General features: G+C 46.7%; 1 protein-coding gene across 1 annotated transcript in view; it reads left to right on the forward strand.

The window, feature by feature from the left end:
* The first annotated feature begins 2,316 nt into the window (after positions 1 to 2,316).
* CCN4 (cellular communication network factor 4) overlaps positions 2,317 to 21,118 on the forward strand; it is a 117,336-nt gene continuing 98,534 nt past the window's right edge. Inside the window, exon 1 of the mRNA XM_069731939.1 lies at positions 2,317 to 2,607. Within this exon, the coding sequence (XP_069588040.1) occupies positions 2,560 to 2,607 (48 nt within the window). The 5' untranslated portion in view covers positions 2,317 to 2,559. The remainder of the gene's footprint in view (positions 2,608 to 21,118) is intronic.

Raw genomic sequence — 21,118 nt, forward strand, 5'->3', positions numbered from 1 at the left:
GTTATATTCTTGTACATAGGAGCAGTATTATAGTAGTTATATTCTTGTACATAGGAGCAGTATTATAGTAGATATATTCTTGTACAGAGGAGCAGTATTATAGTAGTTATATTCTTGTACATAGGGGCAGTATTATAGTAGTTATATTCTTGTATATAGGGGCAGTATTATAGTAGTTATATTCTTGTACATAGGGGCAGTATTATAGTAGTTATATTCATGTACATAGGGGCAGTATTATAGTAGTTATATTCTTGTACATAGGGGGCAGTATTATAGTAGTTATATTCTTGTACATAGGGTCAGTATTATAGTAGTTATATTCTTGTATATAGGGGCAGTATTATAGTAGTTATATTCTTGTACATAGGAGCAGAATTATAGTAGTTATATTCTTGTACATGGGGGGCAGTATTATAGTAGTTATATTCTTGTACATAGGGGCAGTATCATAGTAGTTATATTCTTGTACATAGGGTCAGTATTATAGTAGTTATATTCTTGTACATAGGGTCAGTATTATAGTAGTTATATTCTTGTATATAGGGGCAGTATCATAGTAGTTATATTCTTGTACATAGGGGCAGTATTATAGTAGTTATATTCTTGTACATAGGAGCAGAATTATAGTAGTTATATTCTTGTACATGGGGGCAGTATTATAGTAGTTATATTCTTGTACATAGGGGCAGTATCATAGTAGTTATATTCTTGTACATAGGGTCAGTATTATAGTAGTTATATTCTTGTACATAGGGTCAGTATTATAGTAGTTATATTCTTGTATATAGGGGCAGTATCATAGTAGTTATATTCTTGTACATAGGGGCAGTATTATAGTAGTTATATTCTTGTACATAGGAGCAGTATTATAGTAGTTATATTCTTGTACATAGGAGCAGAATTATAGTAGTTATATTCTTGTACATAGGGACAGTATTATAGTAGATATATTCTTGTACATAGGGTCAGTATTATAGTAGATATAATCTTGTACATAGGAGCAGTATTATAGTAGTTATATTCTTGTACATAGGAGCAGTATTATAGTAGATATATTCCTGTACATAGGGGCAGTATTATAGTAGTTATATTCTTGTACATAGGAGCAGTATTATAGTAGATATATTCTTGTACATAGGGTCAGTATTATAGTAGTTATATTCTTGTGCATAGGGTCAGTATTATAGTAGTTATATTCTTGTACATAGGAGCAGTATTATAGTAGATATATTCTTGTACATAGGAGCAGTATTATAGTAGATATATTCTTGTACATAGGAGCAGTATTATAGTAGTTATATTCTTGTACATAGGGGCAGTATTATAGTAGTTATATTCTTGTACATAGGAGCAGTATTATAGTAGATATATTCTTGTACAGAGGAGCAGTATTATAGTTGTTATATTCTTGTACATAGGAGCAGTATTATAGTAGTTATATTCTTGTACATAGGGGCAGTATTATAGTTGTTATATTCTTGTACATAGGGGCAGTATTATAGTAGTTATATTCTTGTACATAGGGGCAGTATTATAGTAGTTATATTCTTGTACATAGGAGCAGTATTATAGTAGTTATATTCTTGTACATAGGGGCAGTATTATAGTAGTTATATTCTTATACATAGGAGCAGTATTGTAGTAGTTATATTCTTGTACATAGGGGCAGTAATATAGTAGTTATATTCTTGTACATAGGGGCAGTATTATAGTAGTTATATTCTTGTACATAGGAGCAGTATTATAGTAGATATATTCTTGTACATAGGAGCAGTATTATAGTAGTTATATTCTTGTACATAGGGGCAGTAATATAGTAGTTATATTCTTGTACATAGGGGCAGTATTATAGTAGTTATATTCTTGTACATAGGAGCAGTATTATAGTAGATATATTCTTGTACATAGGAGCAGTATTATAGTAGTTATATTCTTGTACATAGGAGCAGTATTATAGTAGTTATATTCTTGTACATAGGGGCAGTATTATAGTAGTTATATTCTTGTACATAACAAGATTACATCGCTGTGTAAGGAGTCAGTGATCCCCTTTGATAATTGAGGTCTTTTTTCCCTGTCTTTCCTTTCTGAGTACATGACATATTTTTAGCAGACAGGTTATTAAGTTCTGGTCTGAGCAGTGGCTCTGGTTCTGCAGTCTAGTGAATATTTTCAGCAGTAGGTCAGGGGACGTGGTATTGTCTCCGCTTTAATTACTAGCAGACACATGGGGCATCTTGCATTTCTTAAAGTATCTCTGGTCTGAAGCCATGACTTTCCTACTCCTTTAAGAGAATACAGTGCAGGGATTTCAGGAGGTGGGGAGGAGAGAATGGGAGGTTGGAGAACTGTCTCAAAAGGGGATCTGCAGGGCTTGTCTTAATTCCTGACGTCAGTCCTGTCTCTTTAAAAATAAGAATGAGACAAAAGGACATAACTGGCTGTATGTATGTGTGACCTGGTGCCGCCACTCAACGTCTCGTCTCCACCAGTCATTCTGTGTCCCAGAGAATTCCTGCTGCCTTCAATCAATGTATTTAACACTGGTTCCTAGTGATGAGGTGGCTCTTATATTGGATTTTAGCAGCACGCAGCATTGGTCAGGTGAGTGCCAGGGGTGACGGCTTCATTGATTGACAGGTACTGAATGCATTCAACTAACTTCGGACGGAGCAGAATTTGTCATTTAACTTTTCGAGATTTGCATCACTTTAATGTCCTAAACTGCAGTCCCATGCAAATATATATTTCACCTTGATGTGTCAAGTGACTTACTCAGCTCTGCTGCATCAAAATAAATTGCAACATTGTATCAGCGCCATCGAATCTGTCGCTCTGGTTTCTTTTATTGTGATACGGTTCACTTAATTGCAATTTTGTATTGTTTTTAGCCAAGTTTCTGTGGGATCATCCAGTTCAGGGGTCAGCAACTTTGGGCATGTTAACGCTGGAAAACTACAATGTCCAGCATTCCCTGAGAGCACCCTGAGAGTTGTAGTTCCACAAGAACTGGAGTGATACTCACCCCATGATTAATAGGTACAGTTCCAGAAGTTGCGGACAGAGTTGAGTTTGTCATTCATGGTCATCACCGTCTTCATATGATTCTTTACCTATAAAACTGCAGGTAAAATTACTGCATGTGAACAATAACAAACTCAGCTCTGCTCTATCCACTCCACCTAATGGGAAACTCAATATTCTCATGTAAAGTGCTATAGTTGTGCAAGGTTCTCTTTAATTCGGGGATTTTGGGTCAGGCTCAACACACGTGGCAGAAACTTCAAGCTGGAGGAGAAAGGAGGGGGAGAGAACACAAAATTTAGGAAACAAGTTCTGTGTCTGGAAGGAGAACACTCGTGTATTGTAGAATTGACAGTCCCAGAACGCCGGGAGATTCGCTTTCTCTTATCATTCTCCTCATTGCTCTGGATCTCTGGCTGTGCCGTTTTCTGGGGCAATGTGTCCTTGCCTGCGGTTTTCTCTTGGCCGCAGATCACCCTCCTCCCAGAATCTTTTTCAAGGGGCAGGTAAATTATTGGAGATGCACATACTTCAGTGACAGTCAGGGATGACACCGCCTGAGGCGCTACCTGTCAAGTTTATACTGTACACCTGAGCCGGTGTCAGAACCTAATCCCACGGAAAGGCGTGGATCCCAGCAGGCGGCGTTTTCCTAGGAGCACGTACGATAACTTGTGAGAAAATGTGAACCTACATTGACCGTATTGAGCATCAGTGCCCGATGTTAAAATTATGGTTTGACGTTGGCAAAAAATGTATCTTAATTTTGCACCGTACCAGGGGTGTATATCGAAATTATGGGGCACATAGAAAAAGTGCTAATTGGTGGAGTCATTAAGGTTACGGCATATAGGTGTAGTCACAGAAGGGATTACTTCCCAACTATTAGTTAAAAGGAGATATCAATGACACCACAGTGCCCACAGCAATGTATGATGCCCCCATAGTGACTCCAACACAGTATGATGTCTCCACAGTGCCCCAACACAGTATGATGTCTCCACAGTAACCCGCTCACAGTAGGATGTCTCTACAGTGTCCCAACACAGTATGATGTCTCCACAGTGTCCCAACACAGTAAGATGTCTCCACAGTGCCCCAACACAGTAAGATGTCTCCACAGTGCCCCAACACAGTATGATGTCTCCACAGTAACCCGCTCACAGTAGGATGTCTCTACAGTGTCCCAACACAGTATGATGTCTCCACAGTGCCCCAACACAGTATGATGTCTCCACAGTGTCCCAACACAGTAAAGGTACCTTCACACATAACGATATTGTTAACGATATCGTTGCTATTTGTGACGTAGCAACGATATCGTTAATGAAATCGTTCTGTGTGACAGCGACCAACGATCAGGCCCCTGCTGGGAGATCGTTGGTCGCTGAACAAAGTCCAGAACTTTATTTCGTCGCTGGACTCCCTGGAGACATCGCTGGATCGGCGTGTGTGACACCGATCCAGCGATGTCTTCACTGGTAACCAGGGTAAACATCGGGTAACTAAGCGCAGGGCCGCGCTTAGTAACCCGATGTTTACCCTGGTTACCATGCTAAAAGTAAAAAAAAACAAACACTAGATACTTACCTACCGCTGTCTGTCCTCCAGCGCTGTGCTCTGCACTCCTCCTGCACTGGCTGTGAGCCGGAAAGCAGAGCGGTGACGTCACCGCTCTGCTTTCCGGCTCCCAGCCAGTACAGGAGGAGAGCAGAGAAGCAGAGCGCAGCGCTGGAGGACAGACAGCGGTAGGTAAGTATCTAGTGTTTGTTTTTTTTTACTTTTAGGATGGTATCCAGGGTAAACATCGGGTTACTAAGCGCGGCCCTGCGCTTAGTTACCCGATGTTTACCCTGGTTACCGGCATCGTTGGTCGCTGGAGAGCGGTCTGTGTGACAGCTCTCCAACGACCAAACAGCGACGCTGCAGCGATCCGGATCGTTGTCGGTATCGCTGCAGCGTCGCTTAATGTGAAGGGGCCTTAAGATGTCTCCACAGTGCCCCAACACAGTATGATGTCTCCACAGTGCCCCCACACAGTATGATGTCTCCACAGTGCCCCCACACAGTATGATGTTTCCATAGTACCCCACTCACAGTAGGATGTCTCCACAGTGTCCCAACACAGTATGATGTCTCCACAGTGCCCCAACACAGTATGATGTCTCCACAGTGCCCCCACACAGTATGATGTCTCCACAGTGCCCCCACACAGTATGATGTCTCCATAGTACCCCACTCACAGTAGGATGTCTCCACAGTGCCCCAACACAGTAAGATGTCTCCACAGTGCCTCAACACAGTATGATGTCTCCACAGTGCCCCCACACAGTATGATGTCTCCATAGTACCCCACTCACAGTAGGATGTCTCCACAGTGCCCCAACACAGTAAGATGTCTCCACAGTGCCCCAACACAGTATGATGTCTCCATAGTACCCCGCTCACAGTAGGATGTCTCCACAGTGTCCCAACACAGTATGATGTCTCCACAGTACCCCGCTCACAGTAGGATGTCTCCACAGTGTCCCCACACAGTATGATGTCTCCACAGTGACCCGAAAACAGTATGATGTCCCCACAGTGCCCCAACACAGTATGATGTCTCCATAGTACCCCGCTCACAGTAGGATGTCTCCACAGTGCCCAAACACAGTAAGATGTCTCCACAGTGCCCCAACACAGTATGATTTCTCCACTGTGCCCCAACACAGTATGATGTCTCCACAGTGCCCCAGCACAGTATGATGTCTCCACAGTGCCCCCACACAGTATGATGTCTCCATAGTACCCCGCTCACAGTAGGATGTCTCCATAGTGTCCCAACACAGTATGATGTCTCCACAGTGCCCCAACACAGTATGATGTCTCCACAGTGCCCCCACACAGTATGATGTCTCCACAGTGACCCGAACACAGTATGATGTCTCCACAGTGCCCCAACACAGTATGATGTCTCCATAGTACCCCGCTCACAGTAGGATGTCTCCACAGTGTCCCAACACAGTATGATGTCTCCACAGTGCCCCCACACAGTATGATGTCTCCACAGTGACCCGGACACAGTATGATGCCTCCATAGTACCCCGCTCACAGTATAATGCCTCCAGTGTCCCAACACAGTATGATGTCTCCATACTACCCCGCTCACAGTATGATGTCTCCACAGTGTGTACAACACAGTATGATGTCTCCACAGTGCCCCAACACAGTATGATGTCTCTGGATCGCCCCCGTGGGCAAGGGGTACTCGGTACCGGGTCCTTCGGTTCACAGGGGGATGTCACGGTGGCTGACCCGGTCCGTGGCCTGTGGGACGTCCATGGAAAAGGGAAAGGTCTTTAAAGGGTTAAAGTTTGTGTTCGTGACGCCACCTGTGGTATTCGGTCACGGTGACCGACGCTGCTTTGAGGGGTCCGCTGGGGTGATGTTATGGCAGCTAGATGGTATACCTTCCCACAGGTGAAGTATGTCCCCAGGGCTTCCCAGTGTGCAGATGGTGGATGGTGAGAGGCGCAGTGAAGAACGAGAACATGAGGTTGCAGTCTCTTTACCTTTTACTGAAGGCTTCAGCATCCACAGTCCAGAGCACAGACCACAGGGCAGGCAGAGTCTGGCCGTTTAGAGGCAAATCCAGAGTCCCATTATCCAGGTAGAAATCAGTAGCCTTCCTCTAGCGCCATGTGTTGTAGTACCTTACTACTAAGCTTCTCATAAGGTCCTCACAACTGTTGAAGATGTTACATATGTTATGTCTCTCTCTCTGTCCCCCTGATAAGATAGGACAAACCCGTATGATCGGTGGCTTGAGGCGTTTTACAGGGACTCTATCGTGCCCCAGCCTCTAAGCGGTGCCACCTTGCCTCCTGGGTGTAGGGATGGACAGGTAGCATGAAATTAGCTGTCCTGCCGGTCTCTGGAGCAAGGCATAAAGGACTGTTACTCCCTCGGTGTTCCGGCTACCAGATTCTTGCGCCTCAGAAGGAGGCAGCCTGTGCAGGGCAGAACTCCTCTGATATCCACTCCTTTGCTATGACTTCTTCACCCTCTCTACAATACAGTTCTCTTTCAATGTCTCTTTCTGGAAGCTGCCGCACTCAGGGCAGGCGCAGCTCCGTGTCCTTCTGTCTCGGCCTCTGACAGGATCCCACCCCTGTCAGGGACCAACTACCTGAGTGAAGCTCAGCCAGCAACTGCCTAACTTCCTCCCCAGGCAACCAGTTTTACCTAAGTGTGAAGAGTGCCCTAATAAATAGGAGCAGAGCTCCCCCTGGTGGCCTGGAGTATGAAATGCGTTGTATGTTTGTGATACCTGGATTCGGTTGTCCTTCTTTGCCTCCAAACGTAACATCACTCCCCCCTGGAGGAAAATGACATTACTGCAATGACTAGGACCCTGGGGCGCTGCATCTCCATAGTACCCCGCTCACAGTACAATGTCTTCACAGTGCCCCAAAACAGTATGATGCCTCCACAGTGCCCCCAACACAGTATGATGTCTCCACAGTGCCCTAACACAGTATTATGTCTCCACAGTGTCCCCAACACAGTATGTCTCCACAGTACCCCCAACACAGTATGATGCCTCCACAGTGCCCTAACACAGTATTATGTCTCCACAGTGTCCCCAACACAGTAAGACGTCTCCACAGTGTTACGTCGCTGGCACTGCCGCTCCCCCGTGCCCTGCCACACTCACATGTCCTCGGCATCCCGGCGCGTCTCCACTGTTGCAGCGTCTTCCCCTCAGCGCTCGCTCCTGGTTTCTGCTGCGCGTCGGGTGCGCGCGCATGCTAGGTTCAGTGCTGTGCGCGCACATTTCTGAACTCCGTTCTGGTACCTCCTTCCTGTCCTCTCTATTACCTTGGAGGACTCCTAAACCGGAAGTGCTACGCAGTGCCGCTTTATTAACCTGCCTCTTCCTTTCCTCTGTGCGTGATGCTCATTTGTTATTACAAGTGGTCTTGGCCGCACACCGTTCTGTGCACCTTATTTCCTGACTTGGTTCTTCCTTTGCTCTCCTTAGATCCAGTCCTTGGTGTCCGTCCTCTTTGCCCTGTGTTTCTGCCATACCTGCCAGCCCTGAGGCTCAGCCTTGCCCGTCAGTCCTGTGTCTTAGCCGTACCTGCCAGCCCTGTGTTTTTGCCTTCCAGCTCTTGTCTTTACGGAGTTCGTGCTCCTGTCTCCCACCTGTCAGTTCCCCTCCTCTATCCAGTCCATGACTCGCTCTCTAGTCCATCCTTGTTTCCCAGCTGCCATGGCGATAGTCTCCCGTGGGTCTGCCCCTAACGCTCCCTGTATAGGAGGTGGTCCATCTGGTCAGCTCGCCCGGGGGAGGATCGTTGTCACGGTCCAGTGGGTCCACTCCTTGGTATTCTCACTTGAGTCCTCATACACAGTGCCACCAACAGAGTATTATGACTCCATAGTACCCCTAACAAAGTATGATATCTCCACAGTACCCCGCTCAAAGTATGACGTGCCCACAGTTGCCTCACACACAGTTTGATTTTCCCACATTCTCCACACATACTATGAGGCCCCCCAAAGACCACCTACAAAGCATGGTGACTTCACTATATGATGTCCCAATAGCGCCTGCCTACTAAAACAGTATGATGAATCCATAGTACCCTGCACACAGTATGATGCCCCCACAGTTCGCCCGCACAGTGTGATGCCCCCTGTGGCTTCCTACACAGTATGATGACTCCACAGTGCCCACCAACATAGTATAATGTTCTCATTGTGCCCCCAACACAGCATGATGACTCTACAGTCATTCCAACACAGTATGATGTCCCCACAATTCCTGCATTCCCCCATTCAGCCTATGAGGCCCCCAGTTACCCTTCCACACAGTAATATGGTTCTACAGTGCCCATCAACACTATTCCACCATTGAATTCAACTATATCTACGTAATGACAATCCAGATAAAGTAGTATAGTAGTCTGCTACTATTATCAGTATACCACTACTTTCATATAACCTAGGACCTTAAAAGTAATCAATCAGTTAGTAGGATCAACCCGCAAAAGCTGTCTATATGGGCATGAAAGTCTTAGGAAGTTGAATACAATGATGCCTTGATATCTGCAATCCGATGTCTTATCACAGAGAAATCCACGTTTTTCTTAATATGTAAATGAGCTGTTAAGATCTTTGGGCCGGGCATAGGTCTCCCTGAGACTCCGCCTACCGAAGTTATTAAAAATAAAAAGGAAGTTACCAGTTACTACAGCAGGATACTGTGAGCCAGAAGTAAATCTACAGAAGTCAAACTGGCAGATGCCATGCCAGTACCGGGGAGCATAACATGGCCATAGAGGGAGGAGGAGGAGACAGCATAAACTTTGTATTATGTGGTTCTTTAACTCACTCAGTTTTTGGGAAACACACCATCTCTATCGATTGATGCATTGCATCGGTGGAGATAGAGGGTTTCCTATGGCAGGGTAATGTACACTGTTACATGCAGGGCCGCCACCAAGACATTACTGCCATTACTACTATATAGTGCCAGGGGAGAAGTAGCAAAAAAGGGAGGCCTGGACACGCTGGAAGCTCAGGCCCCCCCCCCTTTTTGTTTCTGCTTACCATGCCCCAGGTGTAATAGTTTAGGGCCGCCGCATGCCAGATACATAACACTGCGGAGATTTAAATGTACGGTTCGACCAGGACCGTAGTCGTAGCCAAGGACACCGGGGCCTTGATGTCCTGGCCTCCCCTCACAGAAAAATAACGTTCTTCTATCAGCATACCTGTGTCTTCTCTCACCACACCGTCAGAGATTCCTCTGCGGTGCTGGGGACTTTCTGTAATCAACTTTACAAGAATTGAGACACAGTCCGTTTCAAATGCAAAACGAAGAACTCAAAACACTTTGCAGCACATTCTTGTCAGAATCAGCATAAACATCAGGTTCCATACAGTACACATCCTGCATCTTCCCTGTACTCAGTCCCATATCCTTTAGTACATTACGGGGTAATAACGCCTTAGGTGGTACCGCAGCGTTCTCCTTGTATAGACTCACTATTTCTGGGGATTCTTCAGGCCGTTTCACACCGGATCTGAGAGCATCTGCCCATGCAATGAGCTGCCACATCTCGAACCATCTGTGCCCTGTACTTTCCTGGACCGCTTTCTTTTTTCCACTGATGAGTGGCAGTGAGTGAAGGGAGGCTGCTGAGGGGAGGATGCTGAGGTAAGTGAGGAGGGGGAGTCTGCTGAGGGGATGAGAGGCTGCTGGGGAGGAGAGGCTGCTGAGGAGAGGGGAGGCTACTAAAGAGGCTACTAAGGAGGGGAGGCTGCTGAGGGGAGTGAGGAGAGTGTAGGCTGCTGAGGGGAGTGAGGAGAGGGGAGGCTAATGAGGGGAGAGGGGAGGCTAATGAGGGGAGTGAGGAGAGGGGAGACTGCTAAGGAGAGTCTGCATCTGGCAGGTTGAGGCTGCTGAGGGGAGGCTACTGGGGTGAGTCTGTGTCCGGCAGGGATAGGTTGCTGAGGGGAATCTGCATCCGGTAGCAGGAGGCTGCTGAGGAGAGGCTGCGTCCGACAGGAGGAGACTGCTGAGGGCAGTCTGTGTCCGGTAGCGGGAGGCTGCTGAGGGGAGGCTGCTGACAGGAGATTGCTGAGGGGAGTCTGCGTCAAGCAGGGGGAATCTGCTGAGGGGAGTCTGCGTCCTGTGTCTGATAGGGTGGTGAGGCTGAAGAGGCAATAGGGATGACCAGGGCTAGTTGAGAAGGAGCGGTGGCGCCAATTGCATTTCAAAAGGGTGCCAACCTCTGCGGAACAAGAGTAGTTGAAAAATAGGGTGATCCCCCTTTACACTTGACTACTTGATATTTGTTATCACTTTTTGAGTTCTCATGTTTTGGGGTGTATTTATAGTATATTCTAGAATTTATAGGTTTTAATGAATACCAATAAAGAGACTTATTGGTAGTGTGTAATCAGTGAATATACAATATGTGCAATAATATAAAAGGTTTACATTTATTAATTCGGTGGGCAGACTGAAACGTCAGCAGTGGGCAGGGTGAGATGACCATTAGATTCTTCTTGACTGGGGGGCGGGCACGGCCCATGTATTAATTTTTCCACCATTTTGGTACATGATTGTAAGATATAATCATTCTCTCCCCTTCCAAGACACAACCAAAATTTATAAGCTACTGAATGACCCTGAGCGGTGCTGCTAAACCAAATGCCCAATTACAATATCAGGCAGCAGCACACAGGGTCATCCAGTAGCTTATAAATTTTGGTTGGAGGATGGAAGGGGAGAGAAAGATTGAAGCAAGTTGGTACTGTGTATATGATTGGGAAACATCTTTATTATTATGGCAGTATAATTATTGGAAGGGGGAAATTGGTCTGCGCTCTCACTGCAGTGAATGGACTGGACGCCGATCTCCCGGCCCGCTCCTCATACATGGCGTGAGGCTGCTGAGTTCAAGTCAGGAGACCACCGGCCCGTCCATGCACTGCGGTCTAAGAGAAGACCAATTTCCACCGACAGCTTCCATAGATGTACAGAAAACAGATAATCTGCAATCATAAATACAGATTATAAAAAAAAGTCACAATCTGGTTTCAATTAGTTAAAAAACTTATGTGACTCATTCCCTTAAAGAAAAGAAAAATATACCTAAAAAGAGTATTGGAAGTTTAACAAATGTTCCATAGAGTAGAGTAGAACCTGGCCAGCAGAGTCTACCTTGTTGTGGTGGCGGCTTAAAAAATGTGGCCAAAACAAAAGCTGATGGCTATGTGTGTGATCTGATGTTCAATGGGAACTGTTAATATCAGATTGGTGAGGACGTGGTGCAGAAGAGGAGTTTTTCCAAGAGTGGGTGATGGGGCTCGAGGGATGGAGGCAGAGATGGGGTGGAGCCTGGGCAGATTTTCAAGGGGGCCCGAAAATTTTGACAGTATGGGGCGGTGAAGTTCTTAGTGGCAGCCCTGGTTATACAGCTCTGGCAAGAATTAAGAGACCACCACATCAAAACCATGTCATGGGCAGCCCAATCTCCAGACCTGAACCTATTGAAAACCTCTGGAATGTAATCAAGAGGATGATGGATAGTCACAAGCCATCACACAAAGAAGAACTGTTTACATTATTGTACCAGGAGCAGTGTGAAAGACTGGTGGAAAGCATGCCAAGACGCAGGAAAGCTGGGATTAAAGATCATGGTTATTCCACAAAATATTGATTTCTGAACTCTTCCTGAGGTAAAACATTAGTATTGTTGTTTCTAAATAATTATGAACTTCTTTTCTTTGCATTATTTGAGGTCTGAAAACACTGGGTTTAAAAAAAAAAAATGACCATTTTTCTTTGTCAGAAAAAAATACAAAATTTATTGCTTGGAACTTCTGATACAAGTTGTCAGGAGTTCATAGAATAAAAGAACAATTTACATTTTACTCAAAAATCTATAATATAACGCTGGGAGCGTCACTCTGTCCGAAGCCCTTATAGACTGCGCAGGCGCAAGCGCCGGCGCAGTCTGGCCCCCACAGAGTGACGCTCCCAGGAGAGCGCACACCGCGATCTCCACCGGAGAGTCAGGGACCACCAGGAGGGTAAGTATATTCACCTGTCCCCCGTTCCAGCGCTGCGTGCGGCTCCGTCTCCCGGCTCCTCTGCTGTGACATTCACAGTTCAGAGGGCGCAATGACGCGCTTAATGCGCGCCGGCGCCACCCTCTGACTGACCAGTCACAGGCAGAGGAGCCGGAGTGTGTCTTCAAGAAAATGGCGCTGGAAAGCGCGGACTGCGCAGGCGTCGATCCTGGCAGCAGGAATCGGCGCCTGCGCAGTCCGCACTTTCCGGCGCCATTTTCTTGAAGACACACTGCAGTGCGCAGGTGCCGATTCCGGCAGCAGGACAAAGATAATGGCGGCACCTGCGCACTGCAGTGTGTCTTCAAGAAAATGGCGCCGGAAAGCGCTGACTGCGCAGGCGCCGATTTCTGCTGCCAGAATCGGCGCCTGCGCAGTCCGCGCTTTCCGGCGCCATTTTCTTGAAGACACAGGACAAAGAAAATGGCGGCACCTGCGCACTGCAGGTGTGTCTTCCGGCAGCAGGAGGACGAAGAAAATGGTAAGTAACAAGTAAGTAACAAATTGCTGTGGCATGAAGCTGTGGCACTTCATGCCACAGCAATTTGTTATTTACGCCACCTGATTCCTTTCCGTCGCGATTTTCTTGGTCCTGCTGCCGGAATCGGCGCCTGCGCAGTCCGCGCTTTCTGGCGCCATTTTCTTGAAGACACACTTCAAGAAAATGGCGCCGGAAAGCGCGGACTGCGCAGGCGCCGATTCTGCCAGCAGGAGGACCAAGAAAATGGCGGCGCAAAGGAATCAGGTGGCGCAAGTAACAAATTGCTGTGGCATGAGGCTGTGGCACTTCATGCCACAGCTATTTGTTACTTACGCCACCTGATACGGGGCATATACTATGGAGCATCTTATGGAGCAGCGTATGGGGCATATGAATGGGAGCAGCAAATTAAAGAACGGTGCCGCAGGATGGGAGCAGCACATGACAGAACGGGGGCGCAGGATGGAAGCAGCACATGACAGAACGGAGGTGCAGGATGGGAGCAGCACATGACAGAACGGGGGCGCAGGATGGGAGCAGCACATGACAGAACGGGGCGCAGGATGGGAGCAGCACATGACAGAACGGGGGCGCAGGATGGGAGCAGCACATGACAGAACGGGGGCGCAGGATGGGAGCAGCACATGACAGGATGGGAGCAGCAAATGACAGAATGGAGGAGCAGGATGGGTGCAGCACATGACAGAACGGGGGCGCAGGATGGGAGCAGCACATGACAGGATGGGAGCAGCAAATGACAGAATGGAGGCGCAGGATGGGTGCAGCACATGACAGAACGGGGGCGCAGGATGGGAGCAGCACATGACAGAATGGGGGCGCAGGATGGGAGCAGCGGACAGAACAGGGGCGCAGGATGGGAGCAGCACATGACAGAACGGGCGCAGGATGGGAGCAGCACATGACAGGATGGGAGCAGCAAATGACAGAATGGAGGCACAGGATGGGAGCAGCACATGACAGAATGGAGGCGCAGGATGGGAGCAGCACATGACAGGATGGGGACGCAGGATGGAGCAGCACATGACAGCATGGGGACGCAGGATGGAGCAGCACATGACAGGATGGAGACCATATACCAATATAAATGCTCGCCACCCGGGCGTAGAACGGGTTCAATAGCTAGTATACCTATAAAGAGAAAAATCAGACAAACTGAACATTTTGCAGTGGTCTCTTAATTTTTGCCAGAGCTGTATGTGAAGGGCTACAGATTGTGGAGTAGGCCTCATTTATGGAAAAAAGAAACTGTCTGTTACCCACAGCAACCAATCACAGCGTAGCTTTCATTTTAACACAGCTGTTTTAGAAATGAAAGTTGCCCTCTGATTGGTTACTACGGGCAGCAGAAACCATTTTTCTGCTAAACAGTTTAGATAAATGGCGCTGGGCAGCGTATCAGCCACATTCTCTTACGTAAGACAATTCTTCAAAAGGCCTCTCCCATTTTAACCTCAGCCCATTGCTCCAGTGTCTCCCTAAAAAAGGCATCTTTGCATTATGATAGGGCTAATTTTGGAGAACCCCTTTAACCCCTTTAAGTTACGTCTCTGTATATAGTCTATATTAGGCTCACTGTTTCGGGTGCAGTGTTGGCCAGCGGGGTATAAAACTCTGAGAACTTCTTCCATTTTGGCTCAGTCGCCTCGGAGTATATTAGGGACTTGGAGCTCTACATAGTCTATTTTAGTTGGCTGCTTTTGGAAATGTAACAGGACTCAGTTTTTCAGATGTAGCAGGGGTGAATGTAACCGAGTTTGTTAACAGAACCTTAAAGGGATATTCTCAAGTTTGGATGTTCCTGTATTTTCTATCCTGACTGCTGAGATTTCCACCGATTTCATAAACCAAGGCTCCAGAGAGCAGCAGTTCAATGGAGCTGTCGTTGATGAACACTGCCGCTCCAGTAATAATAATAATAATAATAATAATAATCTTTATTTTTATATAGCGCTAACACATTCCGCAGCGCTTTACAGTTTTGCACACATTATCACCACTGTCCCCGATGGGGCTCACAATCTAGAATCCCTATCAGTATGTCTTTGGAATGTGGGAGGAAACCGGAGTGCCCGGAGGAAACCCACGCAAACACGGAGAGAACATACAAACTCTTTGCAGATGTTGTCCTGGGTGGGATTAGAACCCAGGACCCCAGCGCTGCAAGGCTGCTGTGCTAACCACTGCACCACCGTGCTGCCCGTAGATACCTAACACCTGGTTCTTGGGATCAGCGGGGTCTCCAAAGATCAGACCCCTGGCGATCCTATCCCATGGGTTTAGGATTACTTTCAGTCTTAAAAATAACCCCCTAAAATAATTTGAAAGCATTAAAAAATGTTGAAAAAATTAATGCGTTCAAAATAGAATTTTCAACGAATTTCATAAAAAAATCGGATTTGTTGACAAGGTTTTCTGCCTCAAAAACGGAAGCAAAAGTGTTCCACTCAATGAGAGAAGCAAAGATCTTGAAAAAATTGGTGAAAAATTGTAAAAGAAGTACAGCACAGGAATGTATGGGTGGAGCCGAGGTCAGCCATGGGGGTGGAGCGAAGGTCAGCCAAGGGGGTGGAGCAGAGGTGAAACACATTGGCAAGTACTGGCTCTATTGTGGGGATGACACAGGGTGCAGGGGCCACACCCAAAAATGTTAAGATGAAGGTTGTGGACTCAATATAAAATGTTCAAAAAGGCCCCCAACTATCATGGGTCATTAATAGTATTGGTCGTCTCATAGGGGTCAAAATGACCTCTTGGGCCTTGCTTAGCTCCAGTGACAGTAGGAGGCAGGACGAGACTTTAGGTGGTAAACCTTTATGGGGAAGAAGGGAACAAAGGGGAAGGGAAGGTGGAAGAGGCAAGGAAGGGACACAACCTGGTAGGGGCAAAGAGAAGACACAACCTGGTATGGGCAAGGAGGAAACACAACCTGGTAGAGGCAAGGAGAAGACACAGCCTGGTAGAGGCAAGTAAAGACACAACCTGATAGGGGCAAGGAGAAGACACAACCTGATAGGGGAAAGGAGGAGACACAACCTGGTAGGTGCAAGGAGAAGACACAACCTGGTAGGGGCAAGTAGGAAACACAACCTGGTAGGGGCAAGGAGAAGACACAACCTGGTAGGGACTAGGAGGAGACACAACCTGGTAGGGGCAAGAAGGAGACACAACCTGATAGGGACAATGAGAAGACACAACCTGATAGGGGCAAGGAGAAGACACAACCTGGTAGGGGCAAGGAGGAGACACAACCTGGTAGGGGCAAGGAGAAGACACAACCTTGTAGGGGCAAGGAGGAAACACAACCTGGTAGGGACTAGGAGGAGACACAACATGGTAGGGGCAAGGAGAAGACACAACCTGGTAGGGGCAAGGAGAAGACACAACCTGGTAGGGGCAAGGAGAAGACACAACCTGGTAGGGGCAAGGAGAAGACACAACCTGGTATGGACAAGGAGGAGACACAACCTGATAGGGGCAAGGTGAAGACAGCAAGTAGACAGAGAGAGACAGTAGGTGGGCACAGGCACTGTGGTTGGTAAAAAAAAGAGCAGTGGGAACATAAAATAAATGCCTTTTCATTGAAGCCTCTAGAGGCCCCTGAAGGCCATCTCATAATGCCTCAGTGCTGCCAGGGCTTGTGACCTTACAGTTTACATCTGGTCACTGGATGCAGACGGGGCCCAATATGTGTCACCTGCTCCAGATGGCAGACAATCTCAGGAACAAATTGCTCTGGATACGGTGCCTCATAGGATGCGCCAACCACAGGTGCCCATTAATTTCCTGCTGGATTTACAGCATCGAAGTGTGCCAGATGTGGAGAGGATGGAGTGGCCATATGTGTTTTTGAAAGGTAAACAAGACAGAGCAGTGGACGTGCCAGTTTACCATCTGCAGGTCTGGCCCGCATCTCCAAACTCAGCTGAATAATAACCAGGACATAGAAAGAAATAGCAGAACCTAGCGCAGAAGTGAGCAGGTGGTAAAAACTGCCCGGCAGAGGTACAGAGTGCAGGAATATTCATGCTAATTTATTTTTATATCCAAAGTTTTATACTAACTCATTTTATAATCTATCGTTTAGAGAGGGAAGCTACATTTTTTTATATATGCATAGTAAAACTCGTACAATTAACAGGCAGCCCTGGCTGACCAGCCTGACCAAAGAATTGAGACGGGCTTCCAGGATTGCTGAGCGGAGATGGAAGCAATCCCGCTCTGCCGACCACTTCACTACATACAAGCAGTCCCTCGCGAGCTTCAAGTCTGCGCTCACTGCCGCAAAACAAACTTACTTCTCATCTCTCATATCCTCCCTGTCTCACAACCCTAAACAGCTTTTCAACACTTTCAATTCTCTACTCCGTCCCCCAGCACCTCCCCCCTCCCCCCTCATTTCTGCTGAAGACTTCGCCTCTTTCTTTAAACAGAAGATCGATACGATCAGAGAAAGCTTTGGCCCACAGCGCCCACTGCCCCTCTTAGCTGCTCTACCCTGCTCCTCCAAAACCAGCTTCTCCACCATGACAGAAGATCAGCTCTCCACCCTCCTGTCAAGATCACACCTCACCACCTGCATGCTTGACCCGCTCCCATCCCACCTCATCCCTAACCTTTCCATGGTCTTCATCCTAACCCTAACGCACCTCTTCAACCTCTCACTCACAACAGGTGTCTTCCCCTCATCCTTCAAGCATGCCAAGATCACACCCATCCTCAAAAAGCCCTCCCTCGACCCATCCTCTGTGTCTAGCTATCGCCCGATATCTCTTCTCCCTTATGCCTCCAAATTGCTGGAGCAACACGTCCATCTTGAACTGTCCTCCCACCTCTCCTCCTGCTCCCTCTTAAAGTTACAATCAGGCTTCCGTTCACATCACTCAACTGAAACTGCCCTAACTAAAGTCACCAATGACCTACTAACCGCCAAGAGCAAGCGACACTACTCTGTCCTCCTTCTCCTGACCTGTCTTCTGCCTTTGACACTGTGGACCACTCCCTTTTGCTACAAATCCTCTCATCTCTTGGCATCACAGATTTGGCCCTTTCCTGGATCTCGTCATATCTGACAGACCGAACATTCAGTGTCTCCCTCCCCCACAACAGTCGGTGTTCCTCAAGGCTCTGTTCTAGGACCCCTACTCTTCTCCATCTACACCTTCAGCCTGGGACAGCTCATAGAATCCCACGGTATGCAGTACCATCTCTACGCTGATGACACGCAGATCTACCTATCCGGACCTGACCTCACCTCCTTACTTACCAAAATCCTGCACTGTCTGTCTGCTATTTCAGCCTTCTTTTCTGCTCACTTTCTACAACTGAACATGGACAAAACAGAATTCATCATCTTTCCCCCATCTCACTCTACCCCTCCACCAGATCTATCCATCAATGTCAATGGCTGCTCACTTTCCCCAGTCCCACACGCCCGGTGCCTCGGGGTGATCCTCGACTCTGCCCTCTCTTTCAAGCCACATATCCAAGCCCTTGCCTCCTCCTGCCATCTCAAACTCAAAAATATTTCCCGGATCTGTGCTTTCCTTGACCGCAACACCGCAAAAACGCTAGTGCATGCCCTTATCATCTCCCGCCTCGACTACTGCAACCTCCTACTCTCTGGACTCCCCTCTAGCACTCTGGCACCGCTCCAATCCATCCTACACTCTGCTGCCCGACTAATCTACCTGTCTCCCCGCTATTCCCCAGCCTCTCCCCTATGTCAAGCTCTTCACTGGCTTCCTATCGCCCAGAGACTCCAGTTCAAAACCCTCACAATGACATACAAAGCCATCCACAACCTGTCTCCTCCATACATCTGTGACATGGTCTCCCGGTACTTACCTACACGCAACCTCCGATCCTCTCAAGACCTCCTTCTCTACTCCCCTCTCATCTCTTCTTCCCACAACCGCATCCAAGACTTCTCCCGTGCTTCCCCCATACTCTGGAACTCTCTACCCCAACACATCAGACTCTCGCCTACCATAGAAACCTTCAAAAAGAACCTGAAGACCCACCTCTTCCGACAAGCCTACAGCCTGCAGTGATCCTGAAGTTACTGAACCGCCGCGCAACCTGCCCTACCCTCTCCTAGTGTTTCATCACCCATCCCCTGCAGACTGTGAGCCCTCGCGGGCAGGGTCCTCCCTCATGTACCCGTGTGCCTTGTTATCTGCTCATGTTTAATGTATTCGTCTATATTTGCCTCGTATTCACATGTAAAGCGCCATGGAATAAATGGCGCTATAAAAATGTATAATAATAATAATAATAATATATATATATATATATATATATAAACTTTAAGTCATAAAATTGCATGATAGTTCTGTCTTCCTGAAGTTACCACTAGAGGGAGCTTACTGCATACTGTTTATACATTAAACTCTATAGTAACACTGTATGCAGTAAGCTCCTGGGCTCCCTCTAGTGGTGGCTGAAAGTAGCCAGAGTTTGATTATTCACATCTCTGTACAGGGAATTTGGAACTTTCATGAGAAAAACTGAAATAGAAATCTTGTAATGCACCCACAGTGTCCAATTATAAAGCTTCTGTAGATGTGGACCTCTCTCTCTCTATTGAAGTCTACTAGAGTCATAAAAACAGTTGGCACACAATTTTGCACAAACAGGAATATTTTTTAATCCTCCATTGCGTGTTTATAAATAGATCTTACGTTATTATTTCACATGCTCTTTGTGAATAGAGGGTTTTGTTACATAAGCAGGCACCAGTCAGCGAGTCTACCCCAACCACACCTAGAAATGGACAAGCAAACAAGTCGCTTCCAAGTAAAGTCTCTTGTCCAGTGTATTTACAACCATCATGGTTGCTTAACTTTAGTGACCAATGCCAGGCAGCTGCTGCCAAGGCAAGTAAAATAATAGGATGCATTAAAAAAAGACCTAAAAGCTCATGTCAAGAACATAGTTTATGTCATTAAGCAAGTTCTGGAAGGGTCCGAATGCCTTTCTAGAAAAATGTAATCAGCAAAATTTATAAATACTAAATTTTTTTACGCCAAGAATGTTTTTTCCCCCTAATTTGGGGCAATTAGCCTCTGACTCAGGATTTTTTTCATACTCTGCATCCACATTTGGGATAATAGAATTGACCTGATGGACCTTTGTGTTTATTGAACCTTATCAACTATGAAACCATCATTATATTGTACTACTCATTGAATACAACCCTCAATCAAGTGTCTATCCAGGCTGCAGCCTGTTATAAAACACTAAATATACTCTTCTCACCTTCCCCAGGTCCACTGGTGAGTTTCCGCCGCTTCTTCCAGTGTCTGACATTGACCTCACTGATTTCCTTCTGGGCTGTCAAGGTGACATCGGAGCCATAGTCAATGTCAGACCCCGAGAGTTGCAGCGGAGACTTGCCGGTGGACCTGGGGAGTGTGAGTACAGCGTGGTTTCGGTTTTATAGAAAGCTGTAGCTGAGATAGAAACTTAATTGAAAGGGAACAACCCCTTTAAGTGTAAAGTTAAGTAAATTAAATTATGCCTGCTGTTAGTCAGTACTAGGGGAGAGCTTAGGGGTTTATAGGGTACTGTCTATAACAGTGGTGTAAAGAGAGTGAAGAAGCCCCTGTGTAAGAACAGTATGTGGGCCATTAGCAGTCCAATAGTTCATCATAATGAGCATTACGTGCTGCTTTGGGGGTAAAAATAGGCCCCTTTACCCTCGGGCCCCTAACTATGCTATATCTGCCTCTGATTTATACATTGAGTTCTATACTCAATGCTCCTAATTTCCCTATTTTGCTGACTTTTTTTTTTCATGTGACTATATTAAGAGATGCAGTCCACTTTAAAGAGGACCTGTCACCAAATCTTTCCTGTAAAACTGGACAGAGGATGACATTTCACCTCTCAGTTGCAGAGATATTAGCAATGAAAGTATTTGGCACCTAATTAGCTTTAAAGCCCAAGTAGGTGTTA

This window comes from Ranitomeya imitator, chromosome 6 (genome assembly GCF_032444005.1).
Source record: "Ranitomeya imitator isolate aRanImi1 chromosome 6, aRanImi1.pri, whole genome shotgun sequence".
NCBI lineage: Eukaryota > Metazoa > Chordata > Amphibia > Anura > Dendrobatidae > Ranitomeya > Ranitomeya imitator.